The 21577-nt window shown below is 43.8% G+C and overlaps 2 protein-coding genes across 2 annotated transcripts; one reads left to right on the top strand and one right to left on the bottom strand.

The window, feature by feature from the left end:
• Positions 1 to 226: 226 nt before the first annotated feature.
• On the bottom strand, positions 227 to 12993 carry hid1b (HID1 domain containing b). The gene is made up of 19 exons (XM_084341996.1): positions 12859 to 12993; positions 11388 to 11537; positions 10137 to 10307; positions 8392 to 8514; positions 6769 to 6875; positions 6460 to 6576; positions 5728 to 5959; positions 5590 to 5646; positions 5373 to 5513; positions 5049 to 5139; positions 4754 to 4905; positions 4203 to 4281; positions 3917 to 4081; positions 3613 to 3834; positions 2809 to 2957; positions 2647 to 2730; positions 2329 to 2420; positions 1034 to 1192; positions 227 to 839 (listed from the first exon to the last, which is right to left on the bottom strand). The coding sequence occupies exons 1-19, from the start codon at positions 12922 to 12924 to the stop codon at positions 776 to 778; spliced, it is 2421 nt and encodes an 806-aa protein (XP_084198122.1). The 5' UTR covers positions 12925 to 12993; the 3' UTR covers positions 227 to 775.
• A 2202-nt stretch (positions 12994 to 15195) lies between these two features.
• Positions 15196 to 20344, top strand: plaub (plasminogen activator, urokinase b). Its single transcript, XM_084342497.1, has 11 exons — positions 15196 to 15290; positions 15373 to 15484; positions 15562 to 15666; positions 15747 to 15900; positions 16578 to 16675; positions 16753 to 16800; positions 16886 to 17081; positions 17163 to 17314; positions 17393 to 17533; positions 18327 to 18475; positions 18566 to 20344. The coding sequence occupies exons 1-11, from the start codon at positions 15222 to 15224 to the stop codon at positions 18758 to 18760; spliced, it is 1419 nt and encodes a 472-aa protein (XP_084198623.1). The 5' UTR covers positions 15196 to 15221; the 3' UTR covers positions 18761 to 20344.
• The last annotated feature ends 1233 nt before the right edge of the window (positions 20345 to 21577 follow it).

The raw sequence follows: 21577 nt of genomic DNA, 5'->3' as shown, positions 1-21577 counted from the left end.
TGGGTTTACAACACAGGCTGAATGGGAATCTTTGCAGCAGGAGCAACATCTGGAGGACAGAAACCAGAGGAGTCGAGGCTGATGGAGCAGCGATTAATGCCCATCATTGTGGAAGGAGATGTTCAACTTCACACATGGGTGTGTAGTTCAGGTGTCTACATACTTTTGGCCATATAGTGCGTTTCAGGAAAACGCTTCACATGAAAGAACTTCCTCAGAGCTCAAACCAGTCTGAACAGTTTTTAATTCAGCATATAACACACTGTATTTACATTTGCAGTCACTCTTCAGTTCCCTTCAGCTCAGTGTGAAAGGCCTCAGCACAACAGTTTCCTTCAGTCTGCTGATCCTCTGTGATTTCCAGCAGTTCATATTTGGCGAGGAGATTAAAAGACAAACAGAAAGTGTCGAGTGTGTTTGAACAAACATCACAAAGATATGCAAAAAACTTCCCTTCCAACTACTAATTATATTTTGGCAGAGCGAATACATTAATATTCAATTAATGTCACATCTATTCTCACATTTAATGACAATTTTGCATTTCTTCTACTCCAACTTGATGTTTTGACACATTTTTGTCTGAATCCTGAAGGTTGGCAGGAAGATTGACGATCATCATCATTTTCACTTCCTCTGTATGTCCGGTACATGTGGAGAAATTGACAATAAAAACTTGAAACTTGAGAATCACTTCCTCTGATCACAGCTCAGGTGTGAGGGAAGTGAGACCAGACGGTAGATCTTCTTTGTTGGTGTGAAAAAAACAGCCGTTTTAAATCCTCTGGATCTCAAAGAGCCTGATGTCCGTGTCGTACCAGATCGGAGGATCCACGTTGCTACAAAGACGAATCAGAGAGAAGAAACCGGTCATTGTTAAAACTAAAGCCGTGACAGTCGATCGTTACACAACACTCGTCGGGCCGGTTTGGAATAAATGTTTGTTCTTACACGTTAATCTACCGACTGCTTCCTCGTTATTATTCAGATACATACACAAAACAAGTAAAGTAAACAGGCGTGGCGTGTTTACCGTAGGTAGATGACTCCCCACATGTAGGTGCGGAACCACATGGCCGTGCCGGCGTTGGCCTGGTACTTCCTGATGAGGATGGGATGAGGGACGGGCAGGAGGCCGACGAGCGTGCCGTGCTGAAGGAACTTGAGGATTTCTGACTCGTCTGTCAAACCCCTGAGGACGACAACAACGCTTAATCGGACCGAAGTTATGTTTCCTGAATAAATCCTTTATCATCATCTGTGAATGTTTTCAGAATGTACTAAAAGAAAGGGAGAAATTCAGAGGTTATTTGTACCTTATTATGTTTTTTTCTGATCTGGCCCACTTGAGATCAACTTGGGCTGCATGTGGCTCATGAACTAAAATGAGTTTGACATCCCTGATCTAGAGTTTGTTGACAGTTTCTTCCAGGGGTTCATATGTGGTGAGGAGTTCAGAAGACAAACGGAGAACACTGAGGCTGTTCCCCTTCATATTCAGATGATAAACCAATAACGAAAGTAAATGTTTGTTGCAGCCCAGATTTAACACACCTTTAGATGCTATTTAAAGTTTTAATAGTTGCCAATCCAAACATCTGGTGTCAGAGACGCTGTTACCAGGAGAATCGAGCACAAAGGGCGGGGATTTCTTTTATATTCCCGGCAGCAGCGGAGGCAGTTTTAATATTAACACAATAAAAACAGATAACGAAGCTCCGAAGCCAGTTTCACTCCTGTGACGGCACCGGTTCAATAAAGTGTGCCGGAAATTGTGTCCGATGAAGAATATCACGTGACTCGCTTTTATCAATATCTTTAATCAATATCACTCTCACTTTAATGAATGTGGTGAACTAAACTGCACCAAAAGATACATTAATGTTTTGTTTCAGCAAAATATATTTTTATGTTGAAGCTTTTTGGACAGTTTATAGTAAAATAGTGCACAGTTACATCTGTATTTAATGTGGCACAATGTGGAAGAAACAGATTTAATAACATGCAGGCATCTCAGGCTTTTATTGTTTTATTGCATGAGATTATGAGACTGACGCTATAAATAGCGACGTGTGGTGGTGGTGGTGGTTTTAAGCTTTACAAGCCACCAGAGGGCGCTGTGTTCAGTGAGTCTGAAGCCCTGACGCTTCACAAGGCTTCAGCCGCCCATCAGCAGATGTAGTATGAGCGTCAAGAGTCGCCGTGACTGAACTGGCAACGCAAAGTGCTCCACAGATGCAAGAAAAAGACAACACAACAGGAAGATACGACACCAAAAAAGCCATATAATCAATTTACTTCAGGGTTTAAAGTTAAATAATTTCTTACTTGTCGATGCAGATCTTCTCCACCTGAGGGACGAGGACTTGTAACAGCCGCATGATGGTCTGCAGAGGAAGCTTCGCTTTCCATGACAACACCTGAGACACACGGGTAACAGAGGGAGGAGCACATGAGCTGTTGTGTGTGTTAGATTTTACGATGTGATAGTAACGCAGCAAATGAAGTGTGTTTTTAACACTGTTATACTGTTACATTTCATATTATATTAAAAGTACAACAACAACACCAAAACAGCCAAACAGACCAAAAGATAGAAAGTAAATAAGATAAAAACATCAGTGAACAGTGACAAAGACTACATACCCAGTCTGGATTCGGGCTCCAGGCTGCTGATGACGACACGCTGGACAGTCGACTCCTCGCTGCTTCTGACTCTGCCTGATACACCTGACCACAGAATAAATCACTTTAACAGCAGAAACATAAAAACGTGGTGAGAACATCGGTGACGTGAGGCGTCGTTACCTCGTGGTCTCTCTCTGAGTTGGACTCCGTGTCGCTGCCTCCGGCTGCAGCGCCGCAGTCGGCCGGCGTCTGTGGAGAGTCTGAATGTGGCACGGCGATCATGGTGCCGTCCTCACTCACCTGAGCCTTTTCTGTTATCTTATCAATGCCTGAAGGACACAAGAGAAGAAAAAAAAACTTTTGAGCATAAACTCTTCTCTCCCTGTAGGCTGGAGCGACAGCTCTGAGAAGGTTGTATCTTGTTTCCTCTGTCTCCTACTGTTCCCTTCTTGCCTTTCTGTTTTTTTTTTTCCTTTCGTCATCACAAACGCGCCGGAAACAACAGGAACAGTAGAAAGCATCAGATCATTTACCTCATCAGAACACTTCCAGAAGACACTGAAGTCGGTTTAAAAAGTCTTAATCAACAACATTCTGAGTCAGACACATTGTTTTTTACCAGAGCTGATGATGGCAGCAGTAACCAGTGAGACATCTCGCTTCTTTCTCATCTCTGCTGAGAGTTGCACATGTGCAGTAGCGACCAGGCAGCTGACAGGCTTGGAAGCCACTCCAGTGTCCACTTTTTTAATATCTCTTACTTCAGTCACTCTTTCAAGCTCAACTCGGAGCGCTGCTTGAACAGAGGCGGATGGAAAAAGTATTAACAAGCCCGGCTTCACAGCATCGCACCGGACAAGGGGCAAACATTAGCGTGTTCACCCGGGTGTTTTCATGACAAACGATCAGAGCTGGAGCTGACAAACACCAACATGAGCAAGTGTTGGTGAAACTTTCAGTGTTGATTGTACTCTAACAGCCTACCTGGAGTGGCCTCTAAGCTGGCTTTGAGTGTGCCCGGCTCAGCAGGTACAGCCGGTCTGGAGCCCTCCATGGACACTGTCTCTATAGAGTTCGATCTGGAGATCCCAGACTTCTTCTTCCTCTGCAGGGCCTTCTGAATAGACGCCGCGTCGGACGGCAGGTTGGCCAGCTGGTGGAAAACGTTCCGCTTCCGGATGATGGCGTACACGAGGTTGCAGTTCCCTGTGAGGGAGATTCAGTCGTTGGTAGAGGCTGGGAGCACATTTGTTTGATTTGACCTGAGTTCACGTCTGTTTGTTCTCACCATCAAACTGATACTGGATGATGTTGTTGAAGACCTCCAGCAGGAAGAAGACCAGGTGGTGGTTCTGGGGTGAGGAGAAGAGGAACCAGGGGGTGGAGAAGGCCTCCAGGAGGTGGAGCAGCTTGTTCGCCGCCACCATGGACAGACTCTTCAGATACGGAGAAACTGCGGGGAAAAAAACAACAGGAAACAGAGTCACAGAGTCCCACAGAGACTTTAAAAACACTCTGCACTTCTTCTTTTTAGCCACCAGATGGCGACATGTCCCGTGTCATGTCACACTCACTGTTCACTATGACTGTGAGCAGGCAGTCAAACAGAGGGTGGAGGCGCTGGTGTCCACTGGTGACGATTTTGTGGAAGATCTGAACACAAAAAGTAAAAGAGAAAATTGATGCGATAGTCGGGCTTTTAAAGAAAGACCGCAGGTTTAATCTGTGGAAGCTTTCCTTTGTCAGCCTCAGATGTGCTCAGCAAGTAAATCTGAATTATATAACAAATCACAAACTAGCCAAAAACATCCACCCTCAGTCTCTCCATTTAGTTAAGGATAAACTCAAGGCGGCAGATTTTAAAACCGCAAGCCCCTGTCCTTTAAAACTTTACGTAGGAAATGGGAATACTCTCCAGGACGTCTGTGATTTGAGTATTTCTTTCTGTCCATCTCTCACTCAAACACTCAGTAGACTACAAACTATCTACATAAGTAACTAGAAGGGTAAATACGTATGGAAATCAGGAGAGAGTGAGCACAGGAGGGAGTGAATGAAAAACAGGAGTCTCTGGGGAAAATCATGAGAGCTGGCAGGGATGTTTTCACCACCGATCACCTCTTACCACGATGAGCAGGTCAGCGTGGGTTCCTGTGAAAACGGGAATGTCCATCGGGACGCGCAGGGTGAACGGTTTGTTCAGACGAACGCCGAAGTTTCTCTCTCCACTCAACAGCAGCAGGATGAACACGCCGATGTGCATGAGGCCGACGCGAGCTGCAGGCGAACACCAACAGAAAGATTCACCTCTCAGAGCTTTAGCAGAGGGTTTTAATAATGATCCCGGCGCGTTAACACTTAATACACATGCATCATATTTAATCTTCCCACACGCAGCGCGGAGGGCGGCTCTGACTCACACTGATCTGCTCGGGCATCGTTCAGGTTGAAGAGGATGGGAACCAGCATGTCCAACACATCGCTGCTCTTCAGCACAAAGAAGAGGAATTTCTAAAAACACACAGAGTTCAGCTTTTAACTCCCCCACACATAAAAAAACTACAGAGGCATTTGCTTGAGTTTTCAGATTTTGAATATGGTGTACTCAGTGACTGTGTTTCAAAATAAAGCCGGTAGATCACCAAAGTTATCAAGACGAATCAAACAGGAACCGTGACTAAGTCTCACAGCTAGCACGGCAAAGCAGTACATAGACACCACCATCCTTAGCTCGAGCTCCACACCTTGTTGAAGTCACAGAACTTCCAGAAGAGGATCAGCAGCTCCTGGTGGAACTGGATCTTCTTGGTGGAACGAGGCAGGTACGTCTGGACCAGAGGGTTGTTGAGCAGCCGAGCCAGACCTTTGAGGATGAAGCTCAAGTCCTGATGAACAATGAAAACACATTGAAACGTCCTGAAGCACCATCCTGTTCAGGGGTTAATGGTCAGCAGTGTTTACCTCTTCTCTGTGTATCCTGGAGAGATAATTCACAAAGAGGTTTTCAGGTCCAGCTGACTGAAGAAAAAAAAAAAATTAAAGTCAGAATCACTGTTTTTTATTATAAATTAAAAATTGATCCTTTCATCTCCCTCTTACCTCCTGCTCCTCCTCAGCCGACGGCGACGCAGACCCGTCCAGGGCCTGCAGGGCGGCGCCGGTGGCCGACCCGGCCTCGTGCTCCAGGGTGACGATGAGGATCTGGACCGCCTGCTCCACCAGCAGCTCCCGGTGGTCGGAGAACAGCAGGTGGTTGTAGGGGAAGCCGTAGCCGACGGGGTCGTAGGCGCACACCACGTTGAGCAGGGAGGTGAAGAGAGGCAGGGCGTGTCTGAGGAGTCAAAGACGGGTCGAGGTCAGTCGGCGCTGAATGTATGTTTCACACGTGGAGGCCTATCAGTTTTTTAAGTGTTCAGAGCAGTGAAGGGCTCTTCAGAGGGGACATGTCATGTTAGTGTAGGTTAATGCACAGCAGACAGTGTCCACAGGCCTATTTCTGTCCCCTTTATGATCGTCTCTCTGAACATTTTACTGACTCTGAGGAATCAGATCAATGAGCAGCAGCGAGTGCTGATCAAGTGCTTCGTGGATGTTTTTAGCCCTGTGTTTTGCGTCTCAGGCTACATCCCTCATCTTATCGACTTGGTGAGGGTTTGTCATGGATATAACAAGGAACATCTGGATGAAGTGCTGAAGGCTGGGTCCTATTCATTATTATGAAAGTTGGTCAGTGGCACATGAAGCCAAAAGTGCCTGGGTCCCATCCCAGCTGTAAAATTACCTGGATCTTCTGCATAGGTTCTGCAGTGTGTGTGTGTGTGTGTGTGTCACCTGTTCTCTGTGGAGCAGAAGAAAGAGACCCAGGGGTTGAGGTTTTTTCTCTCAGAGGACGGAGGGAGATACATGGCTTCAGAGAAACAGGTGAGGAGCAGCTTCAGCAGCTCCGTCCTGAACAAACAGGTACACAAGATGAAGATGTCATCCACATGGAAAGTCCAAGAAACGTACGTACATTTTAAAATCAAAAATCCTCCCAAAAATGTGTTTAGTCAGAAAATGGTGCAGTCAAATGATCCTGGTAATGAAGACACTACTGGATCTGGATCTGCACCAAGAAGTTAATCAAGAGTTCAGTCTCACCTGTTGATGTCGTGGACGTAGTTTAGAGGAGGTGTCTGAGCGAAGCCCACCCCCGCCTCCCAGATGTACTCACAGCTGTCGATGGACTGAATGTCCTCAGCTGCATCCTGAGGAAGAGAGACATGATAATAAAGGCTTTTAATATCTCCTTCCTTGTTTGAACAATCAGTGATTAAAATGTAATTATTCACTGCTTTGGTATGATTAAAAACTAAGGTGAAGGCCAGTGAAAGTCCTCTCTGTGAGAAGTCGATGAGGGTAAATTACACCCAGAAACTTAATGTTATCAGCTGAAAAACAAACAGAAGGGTTTTAAGGTGAACTGAGTCCTGACTGACTGGTTAAACTGAGGATTATCAGTCTACAATTACCGACTGCCTTTATAAACTGAGACTCAACGCTCACAGTCTGCTTATATAACGATGAGAGACACATTCGACTGTGTTCACACCCACTTCTACCATGTGATTCAACAAGTGGACTAAGCTGACGATGTGTGTGTGTGTGTGTGTGTGTGTGTGTGTGTGTGCGTGTGCGTGACACATCAGCACAGATAACCACAGCTTCATGAACGGATCTGACGAGGTGCTGCCATTGCAATCTTCATGAGTAAACTGACAGCAGAGGGCACCGGGCCGTGACACACATTTATCCAGTGTTTATGCTAAGCTAGGCTAACTACCACCTGACTCCAGCTCTGTATCTCACACCGACGCGAGGCTGATATCTCATCTACCTCTCTCAAAAAACGCAAATAAGTATTTCCAAAAGTTTCAAGCTAATCTTCCAACAGTCTTTAAACACAAGAAGAAAAACAACCTTCTTCAGCTCAGTGTTTGCTCAGTGTTTGCCTTTAGGCTGCAGCAGTGTCAGTCCGGTGCTGCAGGTCTCTGTTAAGTACCCTGCGGCGGTACCAGTTAGCTCTGTTATCTCCCTCACACAATCTCCTCAGTCAGTAGCTGGAGTTAATGAGTGACTCCACATGAGACGGAGAGAGGAGAGAGGGAGGAGTGGCCGTGTTTGTCTACTGGGCTGCGGAGAGCAGGGTGGACACTTCTTAACCCAGTTGAGCAAACATACGTGGTGCTGGAGAGCAGGGAGGCGACACAAAATGGCTGCCCTGCAGGCCCTAACCCCCTCCATCATCGGATCGTTCAGAAGGAAACGTTAAAGTCACTGGAGCGTGAGTGAAGGTGTGACGGCGGCAGGTGGAAAATGACCAGCGGCTGTCGCTTGTTCTCACCTCGGTGACCCGTGAAGCATGAACGTCCTCACAGGACACTTTCTATCTGAGCTTTCACTTCCTGGTGAAGACTTCTACTTCTAGGTCAAACAAGACCTTTAAAGGTTCAGTTCAGGTTTATTCCTGATAAAACGACACTTGGGGAACTTGGCGATTCCTCGGACGCTCAGTCGTCCTCCTGGATCCACACCAGTCGACCTTTAAGCAGCACTAGCTGTGCTGCAGAAACGTCACTCGCAGTCAGTGAATGAACCCGAGGCCATGCTCTGGTAAATCTGTAATTAAATACTGAATATTGGCAGGTGTTTGTGTCCAGCTGCACTCTGGGATAATGAGGCCGCAGCTGAACGTCAGTGTAATGCGGGAGGCAGAGGACTCACCGCGCTGCTCTTCTTGTGACTCTGAGCAGTGAAGTCTGGACAGAAGAGCAGGTCAGCGACGGCCAGCAGCAGAGACTCAGCCAGCGGCCGCGCTTCGTCCTCGCCGTCGTCTTCGTCCAGACGCTGGAGGACAAAGAGACGAGTTAGGAGACGTCACAGATGTGGGCTTTAACGTGACGGACCGTCTGATATCTGAGAATATGACGATCTGTGCATCATGTGAATCCAGAAAGTGACTCTCTCGCATTCAAGTTATTCTACTTACGTATTCAATATTAATAATTAAATTTTAATTTAGAGATGCTGGTATGAGCCAAGCCTCGTCATTTGATATAATTCAACAGATGTTTACATTTTTGTGTCCACACCTACAAAGAGGAGTTTATTTATACTGCATTCAAATAAAAATGTCATGGATTGTCTATAAATTCACAGTTTCTCTGTTTTCTTGTCTTTAAATCGTGTCAGTTGAAGCATCTCGCTGCAGAATCACAAACTGAATTCATACAGCTACAAACTGCACTTCACCTCAGTCCCACACTTTAATTAAGGGACATTCAATCCCTCCTTAATTCAACCACTGGCCAGGAGGAGGGGGGGATACAATATGGGCAGTGTTTGGACTGTGGGTCCCCTGCCGACCAGGTAACCAGAGAACCAGCTGCCGTCAGGAGGAGGAGGAGGGGGGAGACAGGGAGGGAGGGAGGGAGGGAGGGAGGGAGGGAGGGGGTTGCTTTCGGACAGTGACCTCGACAGCATCAACAGCAGCAGCTCCGGTCTCAGACAGCACCATCACTCCTAACCGGTGTAGATTTTAACTGGGGCCTCAGATCGTCTGATGGCTGCAGAGCTGCTGACAGATGAAAGTCTGCAGACTGTCTGCAGGAGGATACGCTTCCTCCGTCTGATGTTTCAAACACAGCGCGCGGTGCAGTCGCCTCAGACAGCAGAGCTTTTATTCATCTCTGAATTAGTTTGAAGGAAAACTTCATGATTTTTTAAAAAGAAATTAAGATTTTTTTTGTGTCTTGTTTACATTCAGTGTTAGTTTAGCTTAATATTATCTTTTATATGAGTACATATTACCTTGTTTATTCTTTTTGCTGCATTTTGCTACATCCCTTGTTGAGTTGCGGCCACCGAGAAGCATAAAACCTTGGCACTTGTCTGGGGCCACATAGTGCTCCAGGGTGCTACTAGTGGTCAAAACCTCCACAGGGTGCCTTTGGAAAAAAGGTTATGATGTTTTTGCCAAACTAAAATGTTAAACACTTTTCCTCCTAACATGCTCGTTTTAACAGTTAGCATGGCGGTTGGCTTGTTTTTCTCTGAAACACACCAAGACTGTTTTTACTATTTTATACCTGTTACAATTTGGTGAACTGGACCTTATTTTCCTGCCACAGGCTTTGTAAACATGGTTATGTAATTAGCCAGTGTTTTGACATTAAACTGATAATTGCTCTGCCAGTAACTGTCAGGGAACAACTTCCTGTTAATAAAAGATTAAAACAGTAATTTAGATAATGAGAGCTTGAATAAATCGCTTCCAGGTATTGAATATCGCTACACACACTGAGGTTGGTTGACTCTCTTACAGCCCACACGCAGAACTAAAGTGAGTAACAGCACCAGAAACTCTTTCAAACACCGGAGAGAGCAGACGTTACATCAGGCCTCAGCAGAGTGTTTGTGGCCTGTCTCCAGAACACTTCCTGTAACAGATTGTGTGTCGGAGGCGTTACCCCCGCTCTGCCGGCGCCGGGCACCGTGGACCAGAAGAAGCCTCTCCAGTCGGCGTCCTCGAAGATGTAGGGCAGGATGCGGGTGAGCAGGCGGACGCAGTTCAGGACGATCTGGCGCTGTTTCTCCGAGGGGCAGCCGGAGTCTGCAGCCTGGACCAACCTCTCCACCGCCTGAGGACAGAAACACACATGAAGAAGAGTTTAAGACCTTTAAAGCTACTGAATGGGGAAAGAAAGGGAAAACTGGTTGCCTCTAAACAGTTATATTTTTCTTAGCTGGGCTAATCTTTTCCCCTCGTTTCCAGGCTTTATGCTAAGCTAAGCTAATCTCCTGCTTATTGTAGCTTCATGTTGAACATACAGACATGAGAGTATCCTGATGGGCCATGTGGAAATGTGCCGCTAGTTTGGAAAAGGGCAGGCCCTGTCACGGGCAAGCTTCAACCAGTCAGATCACCAGCAGGAGAGCGCTACCAGCAGCGGAGCAGTGTTTCATGATACAATTTTCTTTTTTATCAATTTATCTAAAAAAAACATCTTGCAGGCCAAATCAAACCTCAAGGCCATCCAACATTGGCCCATGAGCCCCACTTAAAGCAGCCGCACAATCGAGGCTACGCTGAACCGCCATAAACCAGGGTATTATTTGAATATTTTCTATACCAGTGCAGATATATTATTGAGTTTTAGTAGCTAAACAATATTTTTTGACGTCAAAAGAAGCCAAAACTCTCAAATGTTAAAAGTCTTCTGAACAAATGGAGCGATAAAAGAACTCCACTTAAATGGAAAAAGGGGTTCAATCAATCAATCTGATTGATTGAAATCAATCAGAAAATATCTGATCAAACAATGAATAAAGACAGTTACGACTCTGAACTCGTGCTTTTGAACTACAGATCCGTTCCTTGTTGCAGGAATTCGCAGAATCTGACCTTTACAAACACTGATGTGTGTCACGTTTAAAGTGTGGGAACAACAAACAGCAGCATTCCTCCGACTCTGACTGTATCCAGGATGGAGCGAAGACACTGGTGGAAGGTAACTAAGTACATTTACTCAAGCGCTGTAGTACTTTAGTCCAATCATGAGCCACTTTACCTGAGTATTTCCATTTTATGATACTTTATGTTTTTACATTTCACTGCACTAATTTAGAGGAAGGCTTTAACTGCTTTTAATTTATATAAAGATCAAAGTACATCTTCTTCAACTGACTAAACAGCCTCTAACATCGTTACTGCAGGTTACCTTGTAGCAGAGGGTTGCCAGGTTGGACGGAGACTCCTCTCTGACGGCTCGGATCTCAGCTGCCGGCACTAGAGCGAAGACGTCCTGGATGGTGGTGGAGGAGTCGGCCCAGAACTGGTCCCAGAACGCATCGTCTGTGGCCTCTACGGGCTGCCGGAGAGGACAAAACAGGTCAGTACAACTGGACTGTTGTTTCAGTTATGCATCAGTTATTTTCTTCAATCGCTGATTAATTATTTTTGTTTTAAAATGTCAGAAAATTGTGAAAAACATCAATCGTCAACATCAACTTAACAACTCAAGTGAAGAGTTGATTTTTATGAAAAATGTCCATGAAATCAGAAAATCTTAGTATTTGTATGTGGTCGAGCTGGCATGGACTCCACAAGTTTGTCCAACACAAGGTGATTTGCACAAATGTGTGGAGTCCATGCCAGCTGGAGTACATGTTGTCATTACAGAAGAAGGGTTGTGTTTCGGTGACTGTGGAGGAAAGTCCATGACAGTCAGGACTCCTTGGTCTTCTTTGGACTTCAGGTAGCTCTGTCAAAGCTTTAAGGTGTTTTGGACAAACTTGTGGAGTCCATGCCAGCTTGTGTGTATGCTGTCATTAAGGCAAAAGGGCTGAGGTCAGGTGACTGTGGAGGAAAGTCAATAACAGCCATGTTTCCAATGCCATGTCAAAGCTTTGACGTGTGTTGGACAAACTTGTGGAGTCCATGCCAGCTTGACTACAAACAAAATACTAAGATATTCAGATTTCATGGACATTTTTTAAAGATTTTACTTTACACACATATTGTTAAACTTCTGTCATCACCTGTGATGACAACAGTAATATCAAATGTGCTGTCTCAGACTTTTTGACCCAACTGTAAAAAAATTATTTTTGCTTAAAAATTGGTTCAATTGATCGATCGATTATAAAACACTTTGCTTGTAAATCAATTTAACCATCTGCTCATACATTAATCCAATAATGGACTAACTGTTGCAGTTTTAATCAACACACAGTACCGAAACAGGCTCAGTAACCTTGTAGATCCAACTCTACTGTATCTAGTTAGTTCCACCTTAAATGCACCTGTTAGACACATTTCTGCTCCCTGCTAGATAACCAATTAAATTCAACATGTTACATGTTCATGTTATTAAAGGATGATTTCGCTAAATAATCAAGAAACTGGAAGAAGTGGAAGCAGAAGACCATAATTGTTGTTTTCAGTGACTTTAACAGCACAAATATTAAAATATAATCTAAATATTTCAGGTGATGTCTTTGTATTTTGTCTGAAAATCATCAATGTAAACTGACTGCTGTGTTTTCTTTTCTCTCTCTCCTCTTTCATGTCATCTGGGCTGCAGTTCAGGCTACCATCTGGCACTCCAACTTTATCTCCACAGCCAGAATTAAAACCACAAACGCCGCTCGTCTCTGTCACTTAACGGTGTTTAATTGAAATAAACCGACCTGAGTTTTGGTTGTGAGCTGGATCACCGCCTTCCTGAAGTGAAGTTTGGTGTCGGCGTTTCCCATTTTGTGTCACAAAGCACCTCCTGCCTGTGTGGATCCGTGTTAACACTGAGTCGCAGTAAAGGAGGATAATCTCCGTCCTCATCCAACGCTGACAGCCGCTGCGCTCCTGACGCCTTCAGGAGCGGCTCGGAAACTACAGCCTCCAGCGAATGTAGGCCAAGAATGTTTTCTTTTTTTAGATTACACGTTGTTTTTTTACGTTTTATCCTCAGTGTTTTCGTGGCTGTATTCAGCCATTGTTATAAGTTTTATCGCTCTTTTATTCCCTATGCGTGTCTGCTTATTCATAGGCCTATAATACTGTGTATTTTATTGTTGTGTTTTTTTGTTTGTGTTGTAAAGTACTTTGTAAGGCTGTTTTTTTCCCTTAAGTGCAACACAAATAAGCCACTATTATTATTATTATTATTATAAAAAGTGTCAATTATAATTTTGATATGATTTAATTTTAATATATGGGCCTGTAGACCCTCACCATATATCAACCAAACAAAACACTAACACATTTTTGGACAGTGACCACCACAACAAAATTTCATGTAGCACGTTTCAAAATAAAGTCACAAAGTGCTTTACATAGGGAAAATCTTAAATGTAAACACAATCCACGATTAAATGCAATCACGCAAAATAAAGAATAAACAGTTCAATAAAAAAGTTATTACAAAAATTAAATTAAAAAATCAATTAACATTACGTGGAAGTCAGAAGATATTCATTAAAACATGAATTACAGGCTTTTGTTTTATAAACCATTGTGATTTAAATGAAGTTACTTCTCCTGCTAACAATATGCTGCTGTAACAGTGTTAACAGATCTGTCTTTCCCATGTTTTTAAGTCATGTTATGTTCAAGAGCTTTTATAATTCCGACGGCCCGTAAAGGTAGCACAAGCCAAGCAGGATCCAAACTCGGTCACTTCCGGGATCCTAGTGTACATATTTGCCCTCACTCCCGCTTCATTGGATGAAACTGCCTTCATTAACATAAAACCTCAGACTGATCCAGGTGACGGAAAACTCTTCATCATCATCATCATCATCATCATCATCATCTTCACATAACCTCATCATCATTATTTGTTTTCAGTGGTAGGTTTGTTTGTTTGTTTGTTTGTTTGTTTGTTTGTTTGTTTGTTTGTTTGTTTGCTAGTCTCCTCATCAGACAGCAGATGGACCACGTATGAAACTTCAGGTGCAATCAGGATAACTGAGCTCTGATGTTCAGAGAGCAACAGTGACATCCAGTGAATTAAATGCAAATTACACCAATAATCTTTGTTTAATTACTTTAGTTTGATTACAGCAGGGTCCAAGAGTCTGAGACCACTAGTGAAAATACTTTAATACAAATATTTTTTTCCATTTTAAATGATAATATAAGACCAACAATACAAGTGAAAAGTTGGATCTTTAATCTCTCTGCTGTGATTTAAGGTGTTGTAATATACCGATATTGACAATGACCGTGTTAGCCAATTTAAAAGTGAAATATTGATATTGTGTTAATAATGCATTTATGATAACATCATGTAAATAATCCATAATCCCCCGTAATCCATAACAGCCAAACTAGCTGCTAGGTACAGAGCCCGGGAGGTGACGTGGATGTTTGTTTTTTTTAAATGTGCACGCAAATTACTCAATCGAGAAATATTATTATGTCAATATATGTCAATATTATTATGGCCTATATTTAACCGACTGCGACTGTTTTGGCTTTCCACTCTCACAAACGTACGGATTTTAGGCGCCCCAAATGACTAAATCATGTGAAATTATGTCAAAGACACACCCTTGACACACTGACACAGTTTCTCCTTCATGTGCTCATTATTAGTATTTTAGTATCAGTTTCTCAATCGTTGCTGCGGCGTCAGTGGTGAGACCTTCTGAGGTGTCACTGGGTGTGGACACCAACATGCTGCAGCTGTATGATGTCCAGACAGTCTAAACATGATTAACACTGGTTTTTATTATTCATCCACGCTCGCTTTAATCCAGATTCACCATCTAAACAGCTGTGTGTCCAATCTGACACCCCCAGCCTCCAACATACCAGAGTTACTGATGTGCTTCCTGAGAATTACAATGCGGATTAACAACTCTTAGTCATCCGCAAACACACATTTCTTCACATCAAATCTTGTGGGCCAGCTCTCCTCGACCAATCACAGCTCTCCCTCCTCCCCGCACGCAGCAGTCAAAACACGATGAACCCTGAGGAGGTTCCCATACAGCTCTCTGCAAGCACGTTCCTGCTGTCCGGATTCCAATCTGTGCAGAGATCCAACGTGATGATGATGATGAAGAAGAGTTTCTGTGCTCTGATCTGCAGCCTGGCAGCTCTGTGGACAGCTGAGGCAGTAAGGATATTTCTATCTTATCTTGTTCTGAAATGTTGCATTTACCTTCATGAGAGTTCATCAGACTTCTTGTGCTTTTTAGGGCTCATTCAGAGACATAGGACGGGACAGATTATCTGTGTTCTCTTCCTCCTTTCCTTCCTCCTCCTCTTCGTCCTCTTCGTATTCGTTCTCCTCGTCCTTCGAAAGCTCAGGTAAGAATCCGTCACAGCTCTCTGGTTCTCTCCAGGCTGCACCGAGCATGAAATCAAACCTATCCTTTGTTATCCAGGTGGGGTCTGTCTGAATGGAGGCACCTCCGTCCCCGCCTTGACTTCTGGGGAACACATGTTTTGTTTGTGTCCTGACGGCTTCACAGGGGAAAAATGTGAAACAGGTAAGAAGCTTAAATGCAAAAAACCAAAGTGCACTGATCTTTTTCACAGTTTTAAACAGAACACTGTCCCGTTCCTTTAGTGAACAGCGGTGACTGCTACGAGGGGCTGGGACTGTACTACAAAGGCACAGTGTCGAAATCAGCGAGTGGACGGACGTGTGAGGAGTGGGACTCGGACACCAGGCAGCTGTACCTGTCTGCAGATGTGAATTCAGGGAGGCACAACTACTGCAGGTAGGTCTGCTTTATGGCATGTGTTCAGCCTGTGTATACTCAGTTTTGTTTTGGCCTTTAATCAAGTCAAGACCAAGACGAGTGTGAGTCCCACACTGCATGACACATTTACAAAAAAATGTGGAGCTTATTTATCCAACGAGGAAAGTTGGATAAACATGACGGCAAACATGGTTTCAGTTGATTACTTCTTCATATTTGGTTCCAAGTTTCCCTGCGAGAAAAGCGCTTTTTGCCCTGTATTATAAATTAAACTGTATTTAAGTGAAAGAAGCGTTTTCATGTGTAAAGTTGGATAAATACGATGGCTGGATACCATAGACTCTCCTCAAATCGATGCACATTTACATAAAAACAACCCCAGAGGACAAATTCAAAAATTCCTCTTCATTCATTTCTTTATTGCCGTGTGTACGTATGAGTTTCCCATGAGAGACATTGTAGAGGTGAATTTTATGTGCGGGAAATTTTGAGCAAACAATTAAATATACGCAGGAGCTGAAATGAACTTGTCCATGTTTAACCGACCATCGAACACAAGACTATTTTTTGTACAAGCATCAACTTTTCTGGGTGATTCTAATTCAGTGATAATCCTGCTGTCGAGGTAAAGTCCAGAGTCCTCTGTGTCCAAGACAAGTCGGAGAGTTTGATTGATTTCATGTGTTTTTCCTCAGAAATCTGTTCTACAGACGGCGTCCGTGGTGTTACGTGCGGAGGAACCTGCGGCTGGTGTGGGAGTACTGCGGTATCCCACGGTGTACCTCTGAGTCGAGTAAGAGCGTTACAGCGTTACAGAAAATCTAAACCAGAGTTCATGTTTTATTGTCGTTAAACTCTCTAATCTTGTAGTTCCAGCTCAGCCTTCACCTGCACCTGCACCAGCTGATCCAGAACCAGGTAACTTCACTGCCTTTCTGAACTCATCACATCCTGTTGTCGTGTGTGTGTGCTCAACTGTACTGATCCTGGTTTCATCCCCCAGCTGCAGACACATGTGGCCGGCGCAACAGGAGAAAGCTGTTGAAGATCGTGGGTGGAACAGTTGCCACTGTGCAATCCCACCCGTGGGTCGCTGCCATATTTTGGCGCAGCGCAACCAAGGAGAAGGTTTTCCGCTGCGGGGGCAGCCTGATCTCATCCTGCTGGGTCCTCACAGCTGCCCACTGCTTCCCTGACGGGTAAGAAGTGAGGTCATTGACTGTAACAGCAGCAGGTGCTGAGGAACAACACGTCGACTTGACTTGTGACTTCTGTTTCAGTTCTCACACCAAAAGCCGCCGCTTCTCTGTCGTCCTGGGGAAAAATGCTCTGAATGAAAGCGACCCGACTACGGAGCAAACATTCAGGGTGGAGGAAATCATCCTCCACGAAGGGTTCGACAACAGTGAGGGGAACTTCAACAACGACATCGGTATGAACATCTTTAGAGGCTTCAGTATTGATGTTGTGATGTAATCAAAGCACTAACTCCTTGATAACGGTCTTGCAGCACTGCTGAAGCTGAGGGCCAGACAGGGGAAGTGTGCAGAGGTGAGTAACTCAGTGAAGACCGTCTGCCTGCCGCCGCCTCAGCAGAGCCTCCATTCTGGTATGACCTGCGAGATCGCTGGATACGGGAAAGAGAAATACGGTGAGGAATCTGTATCTTGACGGTTTATCCCAAACAACAGCCACTTAATAGTTTCTCTGAGCTTTCATCACACAGTCTTCTTCATCTCCATTGGCTGAAGAAAGATAAAGCATCACCTCAAGCGCTAAAAAGATCGGGAAAACAACAGTTGATATCTAAGATCTCAAGAAAACAATTAAAATTTAACTCACCACGGGAAATGGAAGAAATAATATTTTTGACCCATGACTGTTTAGGGCTTCCGTAGTTCCCAAAAAATCTCATGTTATCTTCACTCCTGTTTATCAGCCTGACTGCAGCAGTGATCCGAGGAGGTGACCTCCATTGTTGGTGTTTATGTTCTGTAATGTTGACTGCTGACTGGAGCTGGAGGGGGAAAGTGCTTTACTTCATGAACGTAACGTTACAGAGAGGAGAGGCGAAGAAGAAGAGAGAACCAGAGTCTCTGCTGAGTGCTGAGTTCAGTCAGAGGTTGATGAAAATCTATCTGACGTGACTCAGGCACTAAAGTTCACAGATGAGATAATATTTTAGTTTTGTTCATGTTAAGTTTGGTCTCATTCGCCGACTTCCTTCCTCATGAAACGTACTGTTACCTTGAGTGAACTTGTGGATTTCTCTGGGTTTGAACTACAATAAAGGTCCATTCACACAATATGTCTTACACAATATGTCTTTAACTGCAACACTTAGGTGAATATAATCAGCTTGATCTAACCACTAATTATATGTATTTAACAACCCATCATGAGTGAAGTATTTGTCTGGTTTTAACAGCTTGTCTCCTCTCCAGGTCTATGGTATAAGTCTCAGTACCTCAGGGAAGCTCAAGTGAACCTCCTCGCCGACAATATGTGTCGACACGAGGACTATTATGGAAACATGATCACTGAGAACATGTTTTGTGCCGGTCGTCCCGACTGGAGCCAAGATGCCTGCGAGGTATTCACAACAAGTCCCGACTCGATCAGGCTCTGCTTCATCAGATCAGCGTGTTGATTCCCTTTAACGGTGCTCGTCTGTTTCCCACAGGGAGACTCAGGGGGGCCGCTGGCGTGCGAGGTCGGCGACAGGCTCTTCCTGTTTGGAGTGATCAGCTGGGGCGACGGCTGCTCGAAGGCGTTTCGACCCGGCGTTTACACCAAAGTGACCAACTACAACCAATGGATCGAAGAGAAGACGGGACTGTCGTCCATCACCGCTGGGTCCATGTTCCCTCAGAAGTGACTGTCAGGCTGAGGACGTGACATGAACTGATCCCTGCTCTTTTTCTTGGTCCTTAAGGAAACAGCTGAGAATATTTTATATTATTCTTGACAAATCCAATGATATGACCAAAGTCAACGAAAAGTATTCATCCACTAACAAGAACTATCTGTGCATCCAAAGAGTAATGTCCAGCAGACTTGTCTGGTTCCAAAAATAAGTCAGATTGTATGTAAGCTTATGAGAAAATGACCTTACTTCTCCTTTGATTTATTATCTCTGTAAACAGTTTCCTGATGAGTTTACGGTCTAAATCACTGGTTTAAAGTCTTCATCAATACAACATTTTGCAAATTAGGGTCCCATTGATCAGTCTGCGATGCCAAGGGTCAGGACGCCCAGGTCCCAGTCGTGACCTGCCACCCAGCAGACATTGCACCCGACATCATTGTCAGTCCCGGGCCAGCCCCAGTGAATAAGGCCCAGTCACCAGTGGCCCCATGGCGAGCTCCCCTCCCAGGTGTGGTTCCAGCTGGGGGGGCCCTGGTTTTCCCATCCCTTTTGTGGCCGATTTATATGATTCCTCCAGGTTGGGGTTGAGCTCCTATCCCAAGCAAAGGAGATTAAGTATCTCTGGGTCTTGTTCATGAGTGAGGCGGACAGGCGGATCGGTGCGGTGTCAACAGCAATCAAGGTGTTGCACCGGACCAGAGCGAGCTGAACTGGAAGACAAACCTGTTCATTTACCAGTCGATCTACGTTCCAGTCCTTACCTATGGTCATGAACCCTGGGAAGTGATGGAAGGAATTAGATTGTGGATACAAGTTGCCCAGTAGTGGCAACATGAGTCCTGGGCGCCTTCCTTTGGTGGTTTTCCGGGCACGACCAACTGGAAGGAGACCCCAGGGCAGACCCACAACTCGCTGGAGGGATAACATATCTAATCTGGTCTGGGATTGACTTGGGAAGGAAAACCTGAAAAACATTGCTCCCTGATAAGTGTAAGAAAATGAGCAGATGATGGTCCCATGTAGACTAAAATAGACGATAAAGCAGGGTATGCTTTAGATTGTGGTTTCTCAGTCTGATACAATCAGGAGATCCTCCCCAGATCCACCCTCTCATCCAAATTTGGTCAGGTATTATATTATGTTTACCATTAACACTAGCTTAGTTTAGTGTGTTAGCATGCTAAACACAGAGGCTGATGGGAATGTTTAGAGAGCTTTTGTGATTGTCTTTTCAGACATCTGGTCATAAACCAAAGTGATGAACAAACTGAGGCATTTCACTTTAATTCAAACATGTGAAAACGTTCTGGTTATTTTTATACTGACATTTCATTTCAATACATTGACTGTATCTTTGTCTCTGGTGTGACAGGGTATTTTCATACTACTACTGTATGGTTCGTATTGCACTTAATGGTTCGCTACTTGTTTCTATCTTTTATAGAGTAAGTTTGTATTCTGTTCATATATATGATTTATTTTTATATTTGTTAGATTATTATGGTAGATTTTCTGCTCAAAGCTTTTTGCAAACATGTTTTGTTTTTTTGTTCATATTGTATTGTTAATAAACAAATAAACATTTTGTTTCTATCATTTTTGAGTCATTTATATAAAAAAAAAAAAAAGTAGCCCAGGAATTTAGTAGTGCACTTCTATAATGTTGGAGTAATAACACAACAAATTACATGAAATTGATGTTTTTTATTTCCCTGTGAGTTTTGACTTGACCACAAGATGGTGCTAGAGGTTAAAAATGAAAGACCAGCAGCTGATCGATGATGACTGGATCTTTGAATGCTGATGACTCAGCAGCATGTCTTGTTTATGTTGACTGGCGGTGTTTATAAAATGATCGAACACATTCTGTCTGTTCCCTGGTGAGGACAGACGCTTTGTGTGTCTTTAAAGGCCTCATTAAATCACTAATGTAAGTTTGGGTCGTTGAGTTTTGTTATACTGATAAAAAGGCAGTTAGTAGTTTCTGTCTGTCTGTGATTATTTTGTTTTTCTTTTCTGATGATTTTGTGTCTCGTGATCATTCTGTGTCTCTTTGTTTTTATTTTGTGTCTCTTTTCTGGTGATTTTGTGTGTCATGTGATCATTTTGTGTCTCTTTGTGGTCATCGTATGTCTCTATGAATACATATAATGAGCTGTGCTTCATGGATCTAAAGCATCTCGATCACTGCAGTGACTCTGCACAGCAACAGGACGGTTTGGTGAAGCTCTGCAGGCTGACATGCCGCACATACTGCAAGTTCATTTACCTGAGCAGACACTGAACTCGTTCACATTTGAGTGAGATTGTGAGAGACAGCTGCCTCCCTTGTTTGGAGACACAAAAGAAACATATTTCAAATACTCAACATGTGTGAGTTCTGTTGCAGAGAGACACGGCAGGAACACATAAACACACCAGACAATAGGCCAGAAAAACACCAAGAAAATATAACAAGACGATGTTTTTGTTGTATCAGTCTGATACATTCAGTTATTAAGAATATTGTGTTTGTTTTGTGTTTCTTTGTAGTTTTTTGATTATCTCTGTGTCATCTGGTTTTTGTTGTACTTTTTGTCTCATTTTGTGTCTCTTTGAGGTCGTTTGGGTCTTTTTGTGGTTGTATTGCCTATTTATGTTGTTGTTCGCATCTCTTTGTGGTCATTTTGTGTCTCTTTGTGGTCATTTTGCATATTTATGTTGTTGTTTGCATCTCTTTGTGGTCATTTTGTGTCTCTTTGTGGTCATTTTGTATCTTTATATTATGTTTGCATCTCTTTGTGGTTGTTTTGTGTCTCTTTGTAGTTGTTTTGCATCTTTATATTA

Source organism: Pagrus pagrus, assembly GCF_965226575.1.
Source record: "Pagrus pagrus genome assembly, chromosome: 21".
NCBI classification, from domain to species: domain Eukaryota; kingdom Metazoa; phylum Chordata; class Actinopteri; order Spariformes; family Sparidae; genus Pagrus; species Pagrus pagrus.
Note: the sequence above shows the minus strand (reverse complement) of the source record. Positions and strands in the feature narration are given on the sequence as shown.

Excerpts from the sequence above, each read along its gene's own strand:
- hid1b (XM_084341996.1), bottom strand. The coding sequence starts at position 12,924 with ATGGGAAACGCCGACACCAAACTTCACTTCAGGAAGGCGGTGATCCAG. Across the intron at positions 5,647-5,727 it reads CGGCTGAGGAGGAGCAGGAG|TCAGCTGGACCTGAAAACCT; the intron begins GTAAGAGGGAGA and ends TTTTTTCTTCAG. Across the intron at positions 3,835-3,916 it reads CATCCAGTATCAGTTTGATG|GGAACTGCAACCTCGTGTAC; the intron begins GTGAGAACAAAC and ends TCTCCCTCACAG.
- plaub (XM_084342497.1), top strand. The coding sequence starts at position 15,222 with ATGATGATGATGAAGAAGAGTTTCTGTGCTCTGATCTGCAGCCTGGCA. Across the intron at positions 15,291-15,372 it reads CTCTGTGGACAGCTGAGGCA|GGCTCATTCAGAGACATAGG; the intron begins GTAAGGATATTT and ends TGTGCTTTTTAG. Across the intron at positions 15,667-15,746 it reads AGGGGAAAAATGTGAAACAG|TGAACAGCGGTGACTGCTAC; the intron begins GTAAGAAGCTTA and ends CCGTTCCTTTAG.